The following is a 24,341-nucleotide window of genomic DNA, read 5'->3' on the forward strand; positions in this document are numbered from 1 at the left end:
AAAGCATGTTTCAGGTTTTTATACATCTGGCAATATCTTATTTTCTTTCAGTGGCGGATCCTGAGTTTAAAAATAATCTGTAGTGAAGAAAAAAGGGCATTGACCGCTTTTTGTTTGTTTGTTGTGATTTGATTTTTGTTTTGGTATTGCCAGTTCTTTTACAGCTCTATGCCCCCTACGCCGTCAGAGAAACCTGAATAAGACTGTATGGTTCCGATATCTACCATAGTGAAATAAATGCAAATGATATAGTCACTTTTACACCATTAAATTCTTTTACTGTATTAACTGGTTGTATGATTTGTTATACAATGTAGTTGGTGAAATTTGTTTGACTTTGCATTGTCTAATAAAAATTAATTTTTAATAATTTTGTATACATTCATAAATAGTTTGATAAGTTATCATTATGATATAGCCTAATCTAGCCAGGGGATAAATGCCTCGACCCCAGAATACTACTCGCATAATATTGACTTTACTTTTGACACACCCTGTATCAGTGTAACGTGTGGCATTCTTGAAAGCAACTAGGCATGAGGTTTCTATTGTGACGTCAGGAGCCGGCGACCGACTGAGCGCGAAAATACAATAACTATATTCTATGAAAGAAAGATTGATAAACATGAATATGATTTTTCTTTTCTCTCTCCCTCTCTCTCTCTCTCTCTCTCTCTCTCTCTCTCTCGTCGCATAGTTGGGTTTGGTTTTGGGTGTAGTTCAATGACAATGACTAAACGATACAAATAAAGCGAGTCCGTCAACACGATATTCTTTACCAACGGCATACAGTGTGGGAATATTGTAGGGCGATACTCAGTCTACAGTGCACCATTGCATATTGATGTAGATTTTAACCGCAGTATAGTTTTCGGAAGGTTTAGAGATACTTTTCCATCAAGTTTCAAGCAAGAGCGATTGGAACTATAAAAGACATATTACTGGTGTTGTGCTATACGGATATATACGGAGAGGCGAGTAAAATTTGACAGGTAAATGACTGTTGTTTATGATTATCTTCGATCCTTATTTCTGTGTGGGTTTTTTTTATATGGAGCTTTGATATATCTACACAGTGGCGTAGACAGGTTCGTACACCTGGGGGGGATGACTCAGGGGCGGATCTAGCTTTTTGCTAAGGGGGGGGGGGTGACCAAAATAATGACGATGCGGAGCATCGTCCACGAGCCGCGAAGCGGCGAGCCGATTTTTTTTGGGGTGTTTATTTGAACCCCGTAAGTGATGTTTTCCTGGCATCTATTAACACAATGGAGACCATAAAAAGCAGTGCATGATAACGTCTTTTTAAATCAAGTAACAGTTAAATACACAGTTATATCCAGAGTTATCATGTGTTTGGTTAAGTTACCAGATGAGTTGAATATCTTCTCACAATATTTGCACTTGAAAGGGTTTCTCTCCAGCGTGCGTTCTTTTTTCTTTCTTTTTTTCTTTTTTTTTCTTCTTTTTTTTCCTTTTTTGTTTTGTTTGTTTTTTGGGCCGCCCAAGGGGGGGGGGGGGGGTTAAACCCCCTAAACCCCCCCCCCCCGTAGGTCCGCGCCTGTTTAATCTTGTGGTTATCTTAAGATAACCACAAAATACTTTTTACCGTCTGAATTGGCTTTCACCATGTGAATGCGGCTAATAACAATAAACACAATTACAATAATGATGAGGATTATTATTATCATCGTCATAATTATTATTATTATTAATATTATAATTGTTATCATTATTATTATTACTATTATTATCATCATTATGACTTATTAAGTAAGCAAATATCATTCCCCAAAACCTGGGGGGGATGATTGTACATGCCATCCCCTCCACCTTGTGAGGTGGGGGGGGGGGGGGGATGCATCCCCCTCATCCCCCCCGTTGTCTACGCCCCTGTATCTACATGTATTATGGTTAACAGCATGATAAGTGTAGCTTATATACTAGTGTAATAGTATATTTTTTTGAAGAATTAACAGCAAGGGAATAAAAAATCACATTTGGATTATTAATTTATCATGTTTACCAGATCCAAATAATTTGAAACGGAGAAGGCCTAGTAGCTTGATTTGTTAGCCGTGCACGCGCACAAATTAAAATTGAATACACAGGGTTGAGTCTGCAAACGCCCTTCCCATTAAGAGGCCTTGGGGGGGGGGGGGGGGGGGAGCTAATATCATCACCAAAATAAAATAAAACGTTTTTCATATTTTAATCTCCCTCTCTTTCACACTCTCTCTCTCTCTCTCTCTCTCTCTCTCTCTCTCTCTCTCTCTCTCTCCATCAACCCACCTAGCTATCTATATATCTATCTATACCTACCCATCTATCTATCCTTTCCCCTCTCCCCTCTTCTATTTCTCTCTCTCCAATTTTAACCGTAACATGTTGTATTTAGTTTCATTTCTCTTTTGTCTCGGTGTATGTGTATCCGGGTTATTCTACTTATATAATAAATCAGAAGTTAATACAATGAACCTACGTACATTTAAAAGCCTACATTACAAGAGGTTCACTTTTCATTTAATGATTTACAGAACATTTTTTCTTACAATGTTTTGTAAAATGTATAATGCTGTGTTATTTTTGCATGTAATATGAATACAAAGCAACCAAATCAATCAAGCATTCATCGTTTCTGAACTATGAAATTATATTCTCAGAATGGCGCACAAATAAAATCTATTCATTTTCCAAGTATACTTTGTTCAAGATATATTGTCAACCAGCACCAGAGGAACTAATACGTAACAAGCTCTGTTTCTAGTTAGTTCCTATTTTCTCGTGCTATTTCTATTATATTTGTTGTTTCATTGTATACTTTTGTGATATACTTATTCATTGTATTATGTTTTGCATGAGAAATCAAATCATTTTTTAATTGTAAAATAAATGTTCTATAGATTCCACTGAGTTTTTAACATTCCATTCCATTTCTTGTTACCAAATTGATTTGAAAGCTTTCAGATTTTCGTCGTTGTCGTCTTCGATCACGCTCTCGTTCTAGACGATGGCGATGATGCCCATGGAACAGGGCGTTATGGAGGCCGCTGACTATTATGGCCATTTGGATAGAAACGGTACACGACCAGCGAGACGCCCAACCATAGCGGTCAATGGTCACGTGTACGGTAGTCGGAATCATCCGAGCTCCTTCGTACGATCAATGAACGGTAAGTTACGAGAATTTGATTTGATTTGATTTATTTATTCTCCGAATTCACAATTAAAACATGATATATATACAGAACATTTACAACATAATATAAATAGCCATTTAAAACAAACATAATATACAACGTAAATGAGAAAGTATACCAAGCAAGTAACCAAGTAAGTATACAAGTAAGTATACCAAGTATAATGAAGTCGGAAGGACATCCGGTTCAGTCAAGCCATACAACACTGTTCTTCTATGGGGTCCAAGATGATTGTGATTATGTTGAATACAATATTGTGTAGTGCTGAACACGTGACTAAAAAATCCCCCCCCCAAAAAAAAATCAACAAATCAAAACAAAAATCAGCATGATGAGATTTCATTTGTCAGTTTATTGTTTTTTACTTCATTATAGTTATACATTATCATTTTTCACATTTTGCAATGAATAAGAAAAATGAACTCTTTTAACATAGAAAAAATACACACATTAACCCAGAAAAAATGAGTTCCTCATCGATTTGTTTGAATCCATTACGTGAAAAGGACTATTATAAAACGAAGAGTGAAAAAATGTTGGGGGGGGGGGGGCATGAAGAAAGCTAAGCTTGTGAGCTGTAGGCCCAAGACGGTAGTTGATTTCGTAATAGCCTTGAATTAAAAAAATAGGGCTACTTTCGGCAGAATTTGTTGGTTAAATGTAATCATGTAGGCTACATTGCTTAAAATAAAAATTATCTCATTGAGATCAGTATATGATTGCAAATACTCCCGTATTCCAATATTCAAGCAGGAACAACGCTCTTCTATTCTGAGTGAAAGGGGATAGTGCTCGGATGAAATTGTAAAAAAGCAATCAGAAGAAGAAAAAAAAGAATAATTATTTTTGTCATATGTAACAAAAATACAAATTGTGAGCGTGCCACACCCCACATCCCAATCTAGCGACATCACTGTATGCCTCTTCAACCAGATTTGTGTCTTTATTTGTTTGTTATCTTTGTTTCTTATCTTTGTCTTTTAAAGAAGAAGTCAACCCTGATACCAAGTTAGTTTTAATAAATTTAGAAAAATGAAAGAAACAAATAACTGAAAGTTTGAGCGATTAAAACTATGAGATTTATGAATTGTTGAAGTTGTCACCAGTGAAACACAAATTGGCAACACTGTCACATATCCTGCGAGCTCCTCTCCAATTTGCTCTTCACAGAAAAAGTTCATAACTTTCCATTTTCATAGTTATTGATGACGGAATAGTTTTGTTTTATACAGGGGTTGCATAACAAACAAAAACATATTTGCAATAATTAAATCAAGGGAGAATGTATTATTAAACATTTTCTTAAGAAAATATCGACTTTTGAAGATTTTTAGTATTTGGCAAATGGGAGGGGACCTCGCAATATACGTCACAGAGTTGCCAATTTGTGTTTGATTGATCGCACTTTAGAAATTCAAAATTTCCTTAATTTTAATCGGTATTTGCTCAAAATTGTAGCGACCTATTTCTCTATTTTTGTTCTGCTTCTATCAAAACCAAATTAATATCAGGGTGAACTTTCCCTTTAAGGGGAATCTCTATAATCTCGTCTCTTACATTATGTTACTTGTTTTCCTTCTTCCATTCCAGATCCCAATGGCCCGCAGAACCTCAAGGGCATCTTTCAAACAATGGACAAAGCTAGAGCCAACCAAGAAATGCGTAAGTAGATTACAACATTATTTATTTTCATATACATCCTCACATAATATTAATTTTTTTATGTTCACATATACACGGGACAAACAGGGGTCTTCATAAGTAAAGCTTGAACTGGCATCCTTGTCATAATTAAAAAGGGTTCGTAAAATATATATGCATAATTATATATGTAGACCTAAGCATTAAAATAAATAAAACAGTAAACGCTTTGTTACTAATAAGCTCCATTTTGTGGATACAGAATTGAGGAGTGGGAGTGTTTCACGTTTATTTCTCCTTCTTTTACCTGTAATATCCACGTAATCGTCACCGTCATCGATGTCCAGTTCGTCGTCGCAAGCAGAAGTACGAGGCGTTCGTGGTGGAGCCGATGATGGGCCGACACGTGATCGAAACCCCGGGCATCGGAGCCAAAGAGGCGAAACTACTACAGCGCCACCGGATCGGAAGGGTAAGAATGTTTAGCAGTGATAGTAGGACGATTATTTCCCTCTTGAATATTACCCCTGGGGAGCGTTTTCACAAAACTTGTCATCAGTGACAATGACGGTTTTGTTATAAGCTACTGAAATCCTTGCTTCTGATTGGTTATCAACAACATTGTCACTGATTTTTGTCAATTGTCATTGAAAAAAAGCCTTTGTGAAACGGGTCCCTGAACTTTATTCCCGGACAACAAATCTTTTGGACAACTTTATTCGATAGGACAAATAAATTTCATAACAATACCCCATGAGACAGCTAAATCCGGACTAAACAAGAAGAAGGGAGTATGACAACTACCCAGGGACAAAATTTGATAGGGACAACTACCCCTAGGACAAATTAGCCAGGGCTAGTTACTGCTCTAAATAGTTGTCTGGGGGTATGAAAGTCAGATAAGTGAAAACTATGCCAAGATTACATCGACATCAAATCAGGAGGAGGATACTTTTCTAATGAGCGATAGTAGGACTATTCTCCCCTCGACTATTTCTCACTGGAATCATATACTGGACAGCTAGAGTCAAACCTATCTTAGTGGCCACCTCTCTAGTATAAGGGCCACTTGCACTATGAATATGGCGGACAAAGAAAGAGGACAAAATATACATTTCCTCATTCTACCCTCAACAATATTGCTGTGGTAGACAAAGGAACATCCCTTCACTGCTAATATGTAAACAAATTGTAGAACGGGTGTCACATGCATATTCACCTGTTCTACACATTTTTACATAATAGCAGTGAAGGGATGTTCCTTTGTCTACCACAGCAATTGTTGAGGGTAGAATGAGGAACTGTATATTTTGACCTCTTTCTTTGTCCGTCATATTCATAGTGTTGTCTACATTGGTCACCCATATTGTCTCCCTCTTAAAGGAAATGTAAATATGTTGAAGAACCTGTCTCGAAATGCCACGTCACCAGACTGTATACAGTGGCCAATGTTTGTGTTTCCCTTGGGTGGCCTTAGACAGGTTTGACTGCAACCCCCGAATAGCCACCTCATATGACAACTAAAGCCCATGACAATGACCATTGAGACAACTTCATGCTATAGAAAGTACCCCATATGTTATTAGATCCGGACAACTATCCCCAGGACAAAATGCTACCACTGGACAAGACATCTGGGGCATCGGAGCCAATAGGCGAAAATATTGACATCGAATCGGGAGAGGGCATAACAGTGTAATAAGGTCATGTAGACCGTGGGAATATGTTTTTCTTGATACAATAGTTTGTGTAAATGAAATTAATCATCAATACTTTTCTATCGGCTTTGACAACATTTCTAAGAACAACCTAATTCAGAGTTAATTTATTCCCTGCTGGACAAATCTGTTTTCACTGCAATCACAATGTTCTGTTGTTTCTTTTGTGTTATTGTGCAATTGCTACAATAGCACTTTAAGCATCAACAGGTGATTATCAATACATAGTCATGCCAGCATTGCCTCTCGAAAGATTTACAAATAGGCTATCAAATTGGTTCACTGCTGATCAGATGAATTGCTACTTAGAAATGTTTAATTTGATATTTTAAGATTTATTCCCATGAACAGAATCATCGATGTAATGTGAGTTTGGTAACAATAACCTCAATGACAGAATCAAAGCTTTTTCGATCAGCAACAACACTTAAAATGAAATTTTCTCGAAAGTGCAAGCTAACTTATTATGGATTATCACTTTGGTTTTATCCTCCAACTGTAACCAGTTCTTTCTTTTTTCTTCTGCAAGATTCTAAAACTCTGTTTAAAATACAGGAAATCTTGGAAGGAGCATTGGAAATGTTACTGCATTCAAAATATCATATGATAACATCTTTAGTACCTTGACTGGAGCTTTTTTAATAGCTTTAGAGGTATTAATTGGTAAATCTTTTTGAATGGGTGCCTTTTACTACCGGGTTGATAAGAATTGCAGACCCCTCAGAAAGACCAGTACAATTATAACTAACTATGCTATCCTGGGTAAATACAACCAAATTGTTGTTGTTATTGTTATCAACATAATCATGATCATCATCATCATTATCTTTCTGACATGAATTATCTAAACATGGACAGTCAAACCTGCTTTAGTGACCACCTGTCTACAAAGACCACCTGACAATACGACAAGCACATGTTTTGTTTCCCTTGAAAATGGTTTCTCATTGAAACATGTACTAAAGGAACCTGTCTACAAAGATCACTTTTTGTGTCTCACTTGGGCGGTTGCTGTAGACAGGTTCGACTGTATTATTATTATTATTATTATTGTTATGATTATTATGATTATTATGACTTTTATTAATATCATTATCAACATCCTCATCATTCTTATCGAATGTATAATAATTATTATTATCATTATTGTTATTATTATTATTATTATCATCATCAACATCATAATCATCATCATCATCATCATCATCAAGTTTCATACAAATTTTACTTTTCTTTTCGCTGCCACTATATCTTTTTTCAACATTTAACATTATAATTTACCGCCCTTTTCTTTCTTCTTGCTTAAATTTCAGTCGACCGGTCTTCGTGAAGTGTTCTTGGACCTGGGGAAGAAAGGGTTTATTGAATGGATGTGTGACATGGGAATCAATGAGGCTAATGCTACAGAGTGTTCACAAGCTCTTCACGACTGGTGTGCCAACTACATCAAGCTACCCCGCTAGATCATTTCTTAAGGGGAGGGTGGGGGGGGGGGGGGGGGCTGAGTAGCAGTGGAATCAACGATGCTGTGTCAATTACATCGGGCTAAGCTGCTAGATCATTTTTTCTTGAGGTTGATGAGCATCCCTTGTTAGGATTATTACCCCTTCAATGAAACTATACCTATAACACAATTGCAAACAATTTCGAAAAATCAATCCACTGCATTTTATGCAGCAAACAAGCATGATTGCATGTCAATGGACGCCAACAAAAGATTCTTGTTTCGATCACTCTTTTTTTTTTGGGGGGGGGGGGGGAGGGGATGACGGAGGGGGCTAAATATGTAGGGGGAGGGGAGGATTTCATACATGGAAATCGTTTTGACCCCAAGGAAAAAAACAACATAGAAGAATAAGATAGATACTGTTTTGGGTTTACAAAAGGAGAGTATTGCGGTGCCGTAAAATCCAACGGAAAGTTGAATTTTATAACATTTTAAAATTTCTTTTTATTTCTTAGAGTAGCCTATATTACTTTGACAAACTTACTGATCTTCAGAACTATCTGGCCCATTGATGTTGATATACCAATAGTCATTTAGAATGCTGGTTTCGGTAAGCGGTCATCTGTATTAGAAAGAAAAAAGCTCAGGCGTCTAAATTAAAATATTGCTTGTATATAAACGTGTAACTATATATTATGTTTATTTTAGGCTGAAATTATTATGCTCTTCTTCGTAATTCATATAACATGAGTAATAATGTAAACGATTACTTTGCAATATCCGTTCAAACGACCCTCATCATTTCACATATGCAGATTTCAAGAGCCTCGTTCTCATTTTCTTTTTCAGAAATAAGAAAAGCCCCATCACTAGATAATTTTAAATCAAAACTGAAAACTCACTTGTTCATATAGTATGTATAGCACAGCATTTACGAGCTCTTGCAGCGCAATAGAATATATCCACATAGTTATTGCGCTTTACAAATGAATATTATTATTATTATTATTATTATTAATTACATCTCTTTAAAAATATTTAATATAGTGTCAGTTGAAAGAACTAAAACAAAAACCAACAGGTGCATGTAATGAATAGGACGAACATGTATAGCTGACTAAAACTAAGGAAAAGTTCTGAAAAGCTTATTTTGGGTTAGCTCATGGGAAAGGAAACTATGTTGGCTCGAATATATATTGTAAAATTGCTATTATTTTTGACCATTTATCTGACATTATATACTGAACAGTACTATTCATATGATTGTAGTTTTTTAAAAGCAGTTTATCTTATTCATATATTCATCTATGTCGATGAGATGTAAAAATGATTAAATTTGAATAATCGAGTTTTATTTAGAGGGAGTCTTTTAATCTTGATATTTTAAATTGTGTATGGGCCCAATAATATTTTGGCGTACGCCAGTATGTTAAAATGATTTTATATGCCAGTTTTCTGAAATTTAGGTTTTTTTTTTATGTCGATTTGATTAATACTTATAATACAGTACTATTAGTGTTGAATCTATAGCGACTGGAATAATAAATTTACTTTTTATATTAGTTTGATTATCGATTCTAAAGCAATACTGAAATGGTGTACTTTCTGCCTTAGCATGCGGTTCATAGCACAGCGCAATCTCATTCTCATGGTCAACTCAACTTGCCAAGAATGCATGCAGTGCGTAAGCCCAAACCCGTCCTTCGCATCAAAATCTCAGCTCGGGAACAAGCAGCGAGATGACCTGAGATGGCGCTCGAGGGAATTTTGCGGTAGTGCTTGTTTTACAGCTTGGCTTTAAAACTGTACAGTCATTATATTAGCTTTATTCATCATGTGCCGCGTTGTTTAACTTCTGTTAGAAGTACAGACCTTGTTCAAGGAGATTAACATTTTATGTAGCACTTGGGAAAATAATCCTAGCTATGGCGAATTTATTGAATGTTTTGTCATCTGATTAGTGATTCACTGAATCCATACCAATGATGCACTTTTTTTACAATGACCTTAATCACTCTGCGGGTTGAAATCTCAAGCTAGAAAATCTATGAATAAGATAGGAAATGAAACATGCTTTTTTCTGAGTATATGTATATGCCTAAATATAGTGACATTAAACATTTAATGTATATTTAACACAATGTAGATGTTATACATGTACAAGTCGGCTCAATTAGTTCCGTATGACTAAAATGTTTTATACATGTAGTCTAGGTGCTTGCAAATGTGAAATAAAATGTACTACGGTGAATTGCTATTAAATGTATTTGCAACATAAATTATACTCAACAGTTTATATGTATTGGAAAGTGTATGTCTGGAGAGAAAGCGGGATAGCGATAGGAGAGAGAGAGAGAAAGAGAGAGAGAGAGAAGAGAGAAAAGAGAGAGAGAGAGAGAGAGAGAGGGGGGGGGGGGGGGGGTGCCAGAGCTGGAGGGGAAGAGAGGGAGACAATGATCGAGTGAGGGGAGGAGATTATTGGGAGAGAGATATTGACAGGGAGGAGGGGGAGGGCTCTCGGCACGATGACGCAAGATGCAGAAAGTCATGATATTTTAGGAGTGGTAATTTTGGCACTTCCAATTCCTAATTCAGATCGACGTGGGGTCGTCTTTTGTAACCTTTGATCCATTTCGATAGGTCACGTACCTGACCTACTTTGTGTTTGTAAGTCAGAATTTGACCTACTTTCTCCATGAATTGCGCGCATGCGCGCTGCTGAAAAATCGATATATCAATCGATCGGTATGATATCGCGAAGACTTAAAAATCTCATCAAAAACTGACTCGTCTCTGAAGAAGGTCTTTACAAATTGTTATCAAATTCATCTTGACCTCGAGTTAACCGAATTATCAACATAATCAAGGCCAAGCCTAGGATATTGCAAGGACTATCAAACTAAGATGTGAACCCATTGAGATTGACTAAAAGACAAGCGAGAGTCGAATTGGAGCCTGACTCCTGAGGCTAGATCGAGCCGCGACTGATCTTCCTGTTCCCTGAACTTTCCGCCGGCGTGAGCCCTTGCCTTAGCCTAGCTAGCCGAGTCCATGGTTTATTGATAGAATGACTTGCCTTGCCGAGAAAAAGTTTCACTGAATGTGAGTGTGACTGTGTGAGGGAATATTCGTATTATTAGTCTAGGGTCTAGGTCTAGTCTATATCCTAATATTTCATTTGTATTACAAAAATCATCATGTAACAATGTAAGATTTACTAGATCTAGACCTACGTCACCTGAGTCCTGACGAATTTCTAACAACAAAAAATCTAGATCTAACTTAGGTCTAGAGTAGAGTCTCTAACACTACAGTTAGACTAACTTAGAAAGTCTATCTAAGTTAGGCCTATACTGTTACTGTTTTAGTAGGCCTACTGTTAGATCTAGACTACTTGTTAAATGTTAGGCCTAGGGTCTAGATCTAGGCCTACTGCAATGTTCAGATGTTATTGTTAGGCCCTAATTTAATAAACTAGATCTAACATTGTAACAACAGTTAGATCTAACTTGTTAGACCTAGTTTCACTTTCAGTTTCAAGTCCGATCCAACTTGATAACTTGAACATTGTAATCAAAATGTAATGTTCGTGACATTAGATCTAGATCTAGAGTCTCTAGTCTAAGTTCTAACTTCATTCTACTTTTTTCTAGACTATTAAAATTCTAGATGAAAGACAAAGAAGTAAAAAAGAAAATATGAGAAAGTTTTGGAAGGGTAGCAACTAGATCTAGCATGATATTCTAATGACAGTATTTGTATCAGGTCTAGATCTAGACCATTATTTAGATCTAGACTAGACTCATGATCTAGAGACTAGATCTAGACCACAAGGCCTAGGGTCTAGATCTACTCACTGACACTAGACCCTAGTTTTATTTGTGATTATAATTTTATTTTTTGGAGCAAGAAGGTTTTTAATGAGAAATGCTCTTTTAGCTCTAAACAGACAATTTGGGCCTAGACCTCTAGATCTACATATCATTCTCATTGATTCAGTAATTTGATAGCTAATGTGAATGTTTTTTTTAAAGCTGATGTTGTTTATATTAAGATGTATCTTGTGCAATATCTTTCTACATGGTTACCTATGAGGGCTTGCATGCCTCTGGTCAACAGTGAAGCAACCCTGTCCCTGGCCCATACTAGGTAACCATTTCTCTCCTCTTCTCCTTGCTTCTCATTTCCTTCTCTTTCTCTATTATTTCTAAGATAATTGTATTTACTATGTTGACTTAGTACATACTGTGAATTTCTGATATTTATGGCCGAATAAATAATCACAATAACAATATCATTGCATTCATATAGGAGATCAGAATGGGACAACGGAACAGAACACGACCAATCCCTTCATTGGTAGAATACAAGACCATTCACCTACAGGACCGCTACTCAATCATGGACAATGATCAGCTGGGGAGGGGTAAAGCAACGCTGGACCAGGGGCAGCAAAGAATCCTTGACTCCAAAGGGTAACTATGCCGAGTTTGTATTGTGGGATTTGAATCGGCAGGAAGAAAATCAACTAAATAGAGTAGACAAAAAAGTAGAAGAAGAGATTATATAATGTAGTACTTTATTAATGAGTATATGTACATTTTGTGGATTGTTCTGAAAAATAGAGACATTTTGTACACCATAAAAATCCTTCATTCTTATGTTAAATTACTTTAATACTATTAAAGTCTGCAAAAGATTGCTTGAAGAGATCTAATTGAAGGAACCAGTTATCATTTAACCAAATAGCTTATCAAAAAGAACTGTGTTTCATGTAATATATTTTGATATTCATTTATTTCAAAATGAATTTAATTTGAGCTTGAAAGACAATGCTCTCGAAAAAGCGACCTATTCAGATCAAGCCAAACCTGGTTTTTTTCAAATTTGTTCAGTTATCAACTTATTTCATGCAGTTAGCAATGATTACCTTGAACAATCAAAGAATTAAAGCTGGTAAAAGTAGTAATGATTTTTTGGGGGGAGCGATGGCATGAATCTAAAATCTTAACAAGTTTCAATGATATGCATAAATAGGGGGTACCTGAAGCTTGAGGGTGGTATTCTCGAAAGCAGACTAACTTTAGTCCATGGTTTAATCGACCAACTAAGTATGGAATGCCAAGTATCCTTATGAATACATTTTTGAATAATGTCCCTAAATTACCATGATAACATAATTATTCCATAGTTATATTGTTGTAATTAACTATTATATTACAAAATATTTCTTTAATGAGAACATTTCATTTTAATTTAGTGACAGATTAAATTATTCAAAAAAATATTCATATGGACACTTGGCATTTCATACTTAGTAGGAGGATTAAACCATGGACTAAGAATTAGTCCGCTTTCGAGAATACCAGCCTTAATGTTTATATTGCAAAATAAGTTAAAGTGACTCGTAACATCCTAATAATCTTCTTACAGGAAACCTGCCTCAGCCTCATACCCTCAACTCCCACCCTCGCTAGCCTCTTACGGCGGACTGCACTCGTTCAGTCAAATGGCACAATTCATCCCATCCATCTGCAACCAAAACACGAAGCGCCGGCCAGCGACGCTCCTACCCCTTACCTTCCCTGGCCTGGCCTTTAAGCAGATGTCCGAAGGCACCGAGTCCACGGTCAAGCCGTTTTACAGAAGCTCAATGCCAGAGGTAAACTTGGTGCTGCTTTTTATCTTTCTCTTCATCGAAAAGGGTATATTAAAATCAAATGAAAGCCAATTAAATCACATGGTATTTAAAAAGTGAACTTGACGAGTGATGATAATTCCATTCTTACAAATAGGCTACCTGAATACCTGGGTTTAAAACAGGAAATCTTTTCTGAATGTGTGAGGTAAATTTTTGGGGCCTATATCAATCTTTTAAATCACATCAAGCAGCTTCTAAAGCTACCTCACACACAAACAAAAGTAACTCTTGGAGATAATTGCCCTTTCAGTTGCCCCACTCCAAAGCTTTGGAATAACCTACCACTAGACATAAGAAAAGTCTCATCTGTTGCTGTCTTCAAAGTTTTGGTGAAGATGCAATTGAAGCACTTGAGGAGCTTTTGAATAGTTTTTTTTATTGTTTGTTTGTATAGTAGTAGTGTTAGGAGTTATTTTTTTAAATTACAGCGCAGTGGTGTATAACTACATAATATCTGCACTATATACATGTAAATTGATCTAATTATTATTCTTGCTGTTGTTATTATTATTATTATTATCATTAATATTATTACCATCATTATTATAATTATTATTATTGTTTTTAGTAAGGGGTATTATTTGAAAAGAACCAAATAATCAATGTAGTTTAACACTTTGCTCTATTAATTAATGGGACAAGACTTTGCTATGTGGTGTGAAATCATGTCTTGTATTTAAATAGATTTTGATTGTTTTTGTTTGTTTGTTTTCTTTGTCTTCCGAGGCGTTCTTGTCTGCAAGCTCCAATTTGATCAACTTATCCTCGGCAGTACCTTTCAGGGGAGCAGAGAACATCGTCTACAATCCATTTGGAGCAAAGTCCAGTAAGAACAAATCTCTTCTAGTAACAGTTTGATATTTAATACATTCATTTTTAAGGTGTTCAAAGTGTTTAAAGCTTGATTAATGGGACAAGTCCAAACTTTGTTCTGAAGTTATGTTTTGTCTTGGCATAAATTGTAATTATTTTCGTTTGTATTGTTTGTCTCCCAAGTGTACAATTCACCTAAAAAAAAAAAAAAAAAAAAAAAAAAAAAAAAAAAAAAAAAAAAAAAAAAAAAAAAAAAAAAAAAAAAAAAAAAAAAAAAAAAAAAAAAAAAAAAAAAAAAAAAAATCATTTTTGAATAGCTAGAATGTATGAAATAACGTTCCTTTTTATGTTAATTGAGGGTGCTTTTAAATTTGCAATACATTTAGCTGTATAGAAAATTTGGATCTCATATCTTGAATATAGTATAACGATGTGGAAGCTCTAACACACTGAGCAAATAAATTTTGGCCATCGGCAGCATTTAGAAGAAGGTTCATTATTATTTATAAATTAGGTTTGTCACCAAGGAGATCTATTGTTTTAAAAAGTTTTTTGATAAACAAACATGCGTGTAGAGGCAATTTGTGTATTTGCATTAAACCAGTTTGTAGGCTCTTAATATGATAGATAGATAGGTCTATATATGTTCAAGTAGATACAGATAGAGGGCCGTTTGTCAAGCCCATGTAGGAGCTGGAAGCATGTTTGGAAAAGACAAAAGAAAATTTTCCTACATTCTGGGGTTTCCCCAGTCGTAAAAAAATAGGAAAAAAATAGGGGAAAAACAGGGAAAAAATAGTCCCGAAAATATATTTTTTTTCTATTTTTTCCCTATTTTTTTAAAAGGAAAAAATAGGTAAAAAATAGTTTTGGTAATAGGAAAAAAATAGGTTTGAAACAATTTTTTCTATTTTTTTCCTATTTTTTTCCTATTTTTCAGACCTGAAAATAGGAAATAAATAGGGAAAAAATAGTGTAGAAAAAAGTGAAGAAAATAGTAAAAAAATAGTGATAACTAGGTGCTTAGTGAACAGTGAAAAGTAGTGAGGAAATAGGAAAAAAATAGTGAGAAAATAGGAAAAAAATAGTAAGAAAATAGGAAAAAATAGTAAGAAAATAGGGAAAAATAGTAAGAAAATAGGAAAAAAATAGTAAGGAAATAGGAAAAAAATAGTAAGAAAATAGGAAAAAAATAGTAAGGAAATAGGAAAAAAATAGTAAGAAAATAGGAAAAAAATAGTAAGAAAATAGGGGAAAATAGTAAGAAAATAGGAAAAAAATAGTAAGGAAAAAGGGGGGGGGGATCACTCATCCTTTACTTTCATGGATTTCTCAAGCACTACCATCTCACACATCCAGTCAACGACTCTGTACATTCAACTAAATCATACAGTGCAAACTTGATATAAAGAGATCAGTTATACCTGAAATGACAAGGTAATTTACCAGCTTTTGGGGGTTAAGATTTCTTGGTTGCACATGACCTCATTGTCGAAAGTTTCCACTGTAGAATAGTCACCCTACTCCTACAGCTCTTTTCTCTGCATCGATGCACCTACTCAGTTTGCCAAATTCACTTCATCCTTTCAGTCCAATCCATTCAGTAGAACATTTAAAATAGTCAATGGGTATATGGAAAATGTTATACAGTCCACTCCTATTATAACAAACATGAGTACACCAAGATTTTATTATCAGGCAATTCTCATCAGTCCCAATTTTAAATAAACCAATGTGTTCAGTAACTTGAGTATAACATGATTTCATTTTAACAAGGAAATTGGCTTGGTCCCGAGCACCTCGTTACAATGGCAGTGGACTGTAACACACAAAAAGAATAAAAGGGAATGTGTCAAATAAAATACATGTACTTTATTTTCGAGAGGTGAACACAATGACATGAGTTTAGTATAGTATGTGTGTTCATATAAGCAAATAAATAAAAGAACTTAAGTGATATGTAGCGCCCACACCCCGAGGGAGGGGGCATACCTATTAAAGGAAGACAAAATAAGAAAGGTGTTGACTGAGATGCGTGGCAAAAACAAAGTCATTTATTACTTAATCTTCTACAATAACAGTCTTTTCTTACAATCATTTATATACGATCAAATGGCATAACAATACTCTTCAAGTATTAAACACAAATAAATCTACATGTTCGTATTCATTGAATTAATTAGCTCTCAGTGTTCTCTTACTATCTCACTAGGAACATCAACCGGGAAAGATTCATTACATTACTATCTCTAAACGGAACTATCCTTACTTCCATGCTTCATTTAAAGCGCAACTCTTTATCAATCTCATAATCATAACTTGGCTACTAATAAATAACTTAACCCTTATCAAATGTCTATAACATTGCGGTATCAGTCAATCTACTTTAGCTTCTAATCATATAACTCTTCACTTAGCGTCTCTTTCAAGAAATCACATATATAGACCTAATACAAGAATGTTGGCACAATCATCCCTATAATACTGCCTAATAAGCTTTCTACTCTTTACGCTCCAAGACTGAGGATCCCTTGTGCACATAGACCCTTAGAATGTAATTCTACTCTCAGCCTTCACTAATCCCTAAATTCACAAGTTACTTCTTGTCTCAGGACTTCACATTAATACTGAATAAACTTATAACTCTTCCTTAACTATAGCTCATGTATTTTCCAATAGTCATCTGCATCACTTTGATCTAATACTATCTTTTTCAGCGAGACTACTGAGCTTAAAAGATACATCTTCAACAACTTATATCCTAAACTCCTTACAATATTCACAGCACTGGCAAATAGTCTTAGTCTGCAGTCTGTACTAATAGCTCTAACAAACTTACAACCAATATTACGATTTCCTCTTACTGTATAATCTCATCTTCACATACAGTTCATATTCTAATTCTAAACAACAACCAATAGTTTTACTAAATACATGTATATTCATTTCATGGTTATATACAAAGCAAAGTGAGAGTGAAAGAGAAAGGGTGAACCATACAGAGAGAGAGAGAGACAGAGACAGACAGAGAGGGAGAGAATATAAAGAGAGAGGGGGGGAGAGAGAGAGGGAGATATATATATATATAGAGAGAGAGAGAGAGAGAGAGAGTAATTCCCAATAACATTTAACCTGAATTATCATTCCTAACAATATAATACAATGAATTCCAGACAGTGATTATGCAAGTCTTCAACTACAATATTCCATCAACCAATCCATCACTAGCTAACTATTAGACAATTTGACCATGTGTTTCTCAACAAGTGTATTCCCCAACTCAAATCCTTTGTCTTCTCATTTTGCTGACTCTACCAAACTTTCATTCCCGCCTAAGATACCATTTTCCAGCATGGGTCAAAAAGCAAACAAAGCTTGGGGGAGGGGATTAAGAACTTTGATAAGAAGTTGTGTTTACACTGCTTGCACTGCCATTTCCCGATAACACACTAGTATTGTACACATGGTGCGTCCACACTCACTCATACCATAATACTGAAAGTTAAAGATAATCTGGACTTGAACCACTCATTTCGCTATCAAAACTGTATCTAACCAAACTATAATATATAACAATGTGCTTTGGCATAATGCATAGTAATGGCACATGTCCTAATTGGCTAAGAATATATATATATATACACATGAATATGTAAGCAAAAGACAAATATACTGACAGTAATAAAGTATATTCTCTTCTCAAAACTTACTTAAAATGTTGTCTAAATCAAACAACATAATCATCAATCTCACACACACGATAATACTTTCCTATCATTTCTACAAGTGATTACTATGTTCATCAATGACATTATCTCTCCCCACATGGCATCTCTTATATTTCCTCTCATAGTCCACATGTCATATAATCCAACAAGTCATTGGCAAATATCATTAATATCCCTTTTTACACAGTAATACAAGATATGTGAATAGTGAAGCTAATAGTTTAGAAATACACATATTATGAACACCAAGAATATAACACAATTGAATATAAGATTCTTTCTTACCTATTAAAGGAAGACAAAATAAGAAAGGTGTTGACTGAGATGCGTGGCAAAAACAAAGTGAGAAGCCACTCCTGGTATCCCAGCTGGTGTGTTTAGGTTGGTTGTGGGTGAGGCCACTCTCGCAGGAGGGGGTACCTAATTAACTAAGAGGAGGGACTATATGGGGGCTAGAAATATACTTGTGTCATACATACATAGTCAAAGATATACAAAAAATAGGGGGGGGGGTATTCTGTGGGGCTCCACAGATATTTACAATCTTTGGTTAAGTACTGTAGTGTACATGTTGTAGTAATAGAGTTGTTCATGGTTTGCTATGATTATACACTAAAAAAAAAAGACCAATGCGACTGCGTCTCCTATATGCCTCCGCCTTAAAAAAAATATCATCCACCTAGAATGTAGCTTTCTATTTTTGTTCAAATAAAGTATTCAGGCGAGTTTCAGGACTATTACTGAGCCGATGCGGATATATGCTAGGCGATCACAAGCTCTCTCCCTCACTAGTAACCAAATATAGCAGTATTCTGGACATGAGAGTGTTGTTTTCTGTCTCTTTTATTACAATTTAATATTACAAAGTGCTCTTAATAATGTAATAACATTTTCAAACCTCAAGAAAATCATGACAAATAATATTTTTTTCTCGTTATTTACAAAGATAACAAAATAAAATAAATCTTAAAACAGATTTTTCAACAATGCATGCATGCTTTATAGTACAGTTGACATGTTACATAATTTTCTCAATCTCAATTGAACTGTCAAAATCTTAATACAATCATCATAATCTAGAAACACTTACTACAAAATCAATGACATGTCATGTCATTGAGATATATATAAACAAGAAAATGAAAGACTTACATGCTACTATTTTCAAATAGTTTTACAAAGTATACCATCATTACCATGTATCATAAGTAATGGTCTTATGGTCCTTTATCTTCACAATATGCAGGCACTCATTGTGTACACATACATGTTGTACATGCCTATGAATCTCAATGATTAGACATAAGAATTACATAATAAAATGGAAACAAATACTAATGTAAAGGATACAGATGTTGGTCTTGCTGTTCACAGGCATCTAATCAAATGGTGGTTGTACGTTACATGTACATTGTAGCTTGATTAGTTTCAATGGATCTGTAAAGATATAAATGAAATGTGAGTTAGGGGTTAGAATAATCATGCATTGGTACATTTATGAACATGCAATTAATACTTAGTACAAGTATTTATGTATTTCATAATGAAAAATTCAAAGGCACAGAACATGTGTGTACAAAAGTATGATAGCAAAAAAGATGCCAGGCTGACGACGAACGGATGGTGAAACAACGGAGTCATCAAAGAGCTGTCAAGGTGCATGAAATGTAAACCACTCAGGTAGGCAATTAATTAGAGTTATTTTATTCTTAGATATATCGGGTGAACATACATAAAATAAAACATAAAACACAGAAAAGAAAATAGTAAAGGAACAATTTTTTGAAGAAAAGAATAAAAAGGAAAGAGAAAAATAATGTAGATCTAGGTAGAACTTGTGCCACCTGCAAATTATTGTTCTAGCATAATGATGAGGTAAACTACTCTAATATTTTGATGTCAGATCTTAACTAACAAACATGAAATAAATATACCCAAACAAATTATCAACAATAGATTTAGATTTCTACTTAGTAAGGACATACCTTGCAAGGCTCGCAGACACACTCTCGGACTTGGAAGACTTGCTCTTCTTAATCTTGCGTGGACCGTGGTGCTTTAGCAGGTTGTGTTTTCTGATTCCTAGAAAAATAATTTGAGATACAATTTAGCCTAAAACCACATCAAAACATTATATAATGCAAGGCAATATAATTGACAGACGTAGTAATGGTAAAAAATCTGAAATTTCTACGTGGATTTATTGTAATCACGTTTGTTTACATTCACTCATTCACTATACAGACACTACACTGCACTTGGGGATTCACTTCACTCAGCACTACATAGGAATATTGATCCGTAAAATAACATTCTATAAGCCTACTATGTCTATGAAGTAGCATTATATTCAACAACAGACACAATACAAATATATATATCATAATATAATTAAGTTTCAGAAATAAACGTACCTTTTCAGCTGTTTTCTGGTGCCAGTTCCGCTCGTCGATCGTCCGTCATTCGACAACAAACTTGTTTCTCTACGAGTGGGACTAGTAATATTTTGAAAATTTGTCGGGCTCATTTTCTTGGGAAGAATCACTAAAATGGGATAAGGAGGCATCGGAGTATGAGGAGTCACTATCTCTTGATGAAATTTCATCGCTAGAATAATTGCTGGAAGACATTTTGGTGTGATTTGGAGACGTTTGATGAACGGAAATCAGCAAAAGTCCGATGCGCACATCAGTGCGCCAGTGGGGAAAAAAAAAACGGGTAATTTTCAAATTACGTCCGGGTACTTGCGTACTGTCCTCTACGTTGAAACTTTACTCACACATAGAACGGGAATATCTCGATCGAATGCTTTTTTTTCTTTTAATAAAGGAGATTTTTTTTTGAAATTTCTATGTGTACATTTTCTTTTACACATGGTTTATGTATGGTTATCTTTGAGTGCACTAGTCACTACTATAGTTTTGTAAATAAAATCAAGAATATTAATAAAGGAACAAAATTGAAATTTCGTACATTTTCTTTTTACACATTGTTTATTTATGGTTATCTTTGAGCTCACTATTCAATATGTGACCCCACAGCTAAAAACCACCAATAAGTCGCAAAATGAACAACAGAGATAATGGCAGGAGAAGCGGGCTTTTTTAATAGGATGCCAGTCATAAACAATGAAAATATGTAAGTTTAGAAAATAGACAAAAAATAGTTTACAAATTTGTATCATGTCATAAAAAATGTAAGTGCAAAAAATAGGAAGAAAATAGTACTCGCAAATAGGTAAAAAGAAGTCTGAAAAAGATAAAGGTGAAAAAATAGGAAAAAATAGTCTGAAAAAGATTAAGGTGAAAAAATAGGGAAAAAATAGTCTGAAAAAGATTAAGATGAAAAAAATAGGGAAAAAATAGTCCTATTTTTTTCATATTTTTTTGGAGAAAATAGGAAAAAAATAGTCTGAAAAAGATGAAGGTGAAAAAATAGGGAAAAAATAGTTTGGTACTCGAAAATAGGAAAAAATAGAACTATTTTTTTCCTATTTTCTTTAAAAAAAATAGGAATAAAATAGTCCACAAAAGTTGAAGGTGAAAAAAATGGAGAAAAATTAGTTTGTGCTTGAAAATAGGAAAAAAATAGGACTATTTTTTTCCTGTTTTCTTATAGGAAATAGGAAAAAAATAGTCTGAAAAAAAATATAGGTGAAAAAAATAGGGAAAAAATAGTTTGTACTTGAAAATAGGAAAAAAATAGCCCTATTTTTTTCCTATTTTCTTGAAGGAAATAGGGAAAAAATAGTCTGCATTTCCAGAAAATAGGGAAAAAATAGGGAAAAAATAGGGAAAAAATATATTTTCGCAACACACAAAACTACTAGGGTTATGTTGTTGTTTTGGTTAAACTTGTTTTCTTTAAACAGGTTAACTCTCTCAGTATTAAAACTGTTTTCCTGAGAGTATGTTTTCAAATGGGGGGGGGGGGGGGGAGGATGAACAAGAGTAAACCCTTATACTCCTCAGGCCTGATAAAAACCAGATTTTAATCGGTTTACCAATTTTTTTATTTTTTCCCCAATTTTTTTTCCCCCAATTTTGTTTTTCTTCCCAATTTTTCTCAATTTCCCCGATGTTTACCCTTATTTTCTCTATCCTTCCCTATTCTTCCCTATTTTCCCCTATTTTCCCTAATTTTCTTACTCAAAAGGGGGGAGGTTGTTGGATGCCATTTCCCCCCCCCCTGAATCCTCTTTTTTTTTTCTTTTTCTTTTTTACTCAAGGGGGGCGTGGTTGAGGGGAAACCTCCTTTTTTTTTAGTGCTCACTATCACCCCTGACTCCTTAATTCATCCTTCCTTTGCAAAGTATATTTATTTTGATAATTCATCTCTACATCTAACAGGTCTGGGACTAGAGTGCATTGGCAAGTCAGGTCTAGAACTCCAGAAACCTTCCTCCAAATCTGAGCCTTCGTGCATGCTGAAAAGCAACAAGCTCCATCCCATCAAACCGTCGCGCTGTACAGTCCATTGCACCAACTGCTCTTGTTCTTGTGGTCACACCAAGAATCGCTCTCCAGACATAAAGAACGTCACGAAAGACGTTAAGAGAAAGCCGAACGCCATTGCTGGGCACAGAAAACCGAAAGGGGGTGAACCGAATGTAAACGAGCCAAAGGGAGCCAAGCCAACCAGAAAATCAGGTAGGTTTATAGTTCTAAGTAATGTTACTCCTTTTCTCTTTTATTATCCTTTCAGTGTTCATGAAGATCAAATAAAGAAAATTATAGCTATTTTTTGTTTGTACCAGACTGTTAAATAATAATAATAATAGTGGGTTCTTGAATAGCGCTCATGTCAGTCAGATTTGACCCTCCTGGCGCTCCCGATTATTACCCTGGCTTTAGCACGGCTGCCATACGGCGCTCTAGCATTTCAAGAAATAAATTCCTACCAGTTACCATTTACTTCACTTGGGTGGAGTGTGGCAAATGTAGATCAATGCCTTGCCAAAGGACATTAGTGCGGCGGCGGGACTTGAACCGCGGACCTTGTGATCGTCAGTCCGGCGACGTATCCACTAGACCACAACACCTCTCTGTTAAACAATTTAATTTTATGTTTGCAAAGCCTAGAAGTTTTAATCAACGATCTACTATCAATAGTCTCTTTGAACCAAAATTCTTGGTGATTTAAACACTTTTACCTGTTTGCTTTTACATAAATAAAAAATGGGGGAGGGGGGGGGGGGGGGGGCTACAGGGTAATTACCATGCAGGGTAATGTGGTTTCAGCCTAAGATCAGAAATAGTTTGAAAATTTAACAGAAAGAAGAAGAAGACGAAGAAGAAGATAACAAAGGAAGTAGAAGACGACTATAAGAAGAAGAAGATAGAGGCCAGAGAAGTATAAAAAGAAGGAGCGAAATAATGAACAAAAAGAAGAATAGAGTGATCTGTGACAAACAGTAAGATCATACATCTCTCACCATTTCACCCCAAGCAGAAAAGAAAGGAGGTTTGAAAGCGAAGCAGAGACGGAAGCTCGAACCTAGCGTACTAGCCAAGAAGTCTAACAGCTCTGGTCAAACACAACAGTCTCCACGTGGAAACCTACGAAGCAACAAAGACTTGTATGAAGGTAAACATGGCATATCATGGAGAAATACAGTCAAACCTGTCTGTAGCGACCGCCCAAGGGAAACACAAAAAGTGGTCTTTGTAGACAGGTTCCTTCAGTGCATGTTTCAATGAGAAACCATTTTCAAGGGAATCAAAAATGTGGTCTTTGTAGACAGGTGGTCACAGCAGGTTTGACTGTATACTTGAAACATGATTGAAAAGACTCACAAAAAATGAACTCAAGGTCGATTTCGATAGGTTGTGGTAAAGTCTCAGAGAAATTCTATTGGATTATCATTGTAGAATGTGCACATTCAATAAGGAATGTCATGCAAGCCTATTAATATTGCTTTTGCGATCATGTTTTAATAGATTCAATCCTAAGAAGATTTCTTTTCATGTGGCAACAAAATTGTTTGTCATATGTAACAAATCTAAGTAACATGTTTTTTATTAGAGCGCCACATCAATACATGAGCAGCATGTCTGTATCAAGGAAATTGTTATAAAGTAACCAGTATGTAGG

At 35.2% G+C, this 24,341-nt stretch overlaps 2 protein-coding genes and 2 long non-coding RNA genes across 4 annotated transcripts; 3 read left to right on the forward strand and 1 right to left on the reverse strand.

Annotated features, from left to right (window-relative positions):
- The first annotated feature begins 780 nt into the window (after nucleotides 1-780).
- Nucleotides 781-8,036, forward strand: LOC105442460. Its single transcript, XM_011674593.2, has 5 exons — nucleotides 781-992; nucleotides 2,961-3,173; nucleotides 4,791-4,862; nucleotides 5,189-5,313; nucleotides 7,873-8,036. The coding sequence occupies exons 2-5, from the start codon at nucleotides 3,011-3,013 to the stop codon at nucleotides 8,020-8,022; spliced, it is 510 nt and encodes a 169-aa protein (XP_011672895.2). The 5' UTR covers nucleotides 781-992; nucleotides 2,961-3,010; the 3' UTR covers nucleotides 8,023-8,036.
- Nucleotides 8,037-10,788: 2,752 nt separating this feature from the next.
- Nucleotides 10,789-14,565, forward strand: LOC105442461. The gene is made up of 4 exons (XM_030988864.1): nucleotides 10,789-11,108; nucleotides 12,318-12,481; nucleotides 13,440-13,668; nucleotides 14,434-14,565. Exons 2-4 carry the CDS (start codon nucleotides 12,327-12,329, stop codon nucleotides 14,563-14,565), a joined length of 516 nt encoding a protein of 171 aa, XP_030844724.1. The 5' UTR covers nucleotides 10,789-11,108; nucleotides 12,318-12,326.
- A 1,201-nt stretch (nucleotides 14,566-15,766) lies between these two features.
- LOC105442456 lies at nucleotides 15,767-18,872 on the forward strand. The gene is made up of 3 exons (XR_972408.2): nucleotides 15,767-16,473; nucleotides 18,617-18,619; nucleotides 18,782-18,872. It is a non-coding gene; the product is annotated as an uncharacterized LOC105442456 (long non-coding RNA).
- Nucleotides 18,873-19,414: 542 nt separating this feature from the next.
- On the reverse strand, nucleotides 19,415-21,076 carry LOC115925514. Its single transcript, XR_004064760.1, has 3 exons — nucleotides 20,663-21,076; nucleotides 20,234-20,330; nucleotides 19,415-19,685 (listed from the first exon to the last, which is right to left on the reverse strand). It is a non-coding gene; the product is annotated as an uncharacterized LOC115925514 (long non-coding RNA).
- Between the last annotated feature and the right edge of the window lie 3,265 nt (nucleotides 21,077-24,341).

This window comes from Strongylocentrotus purpuratus, unplaced genomic scaffold, assembly GCF_000002235.5.
Source record: "Strongylocentrotus purpuratus isolate Spur 01 unplaced genomic scaffold, Spur_5.0 spur5_scaffold_18, whole genome shotgun sequence".
Taxonomy (NCBI): Eukaryota; Metazoa; Echinodermata; class Echinoidea; order Camarodonta; family Strongylocentrotidae; genus Strongylocentrotus; species Strongylocentrotus purpuratus.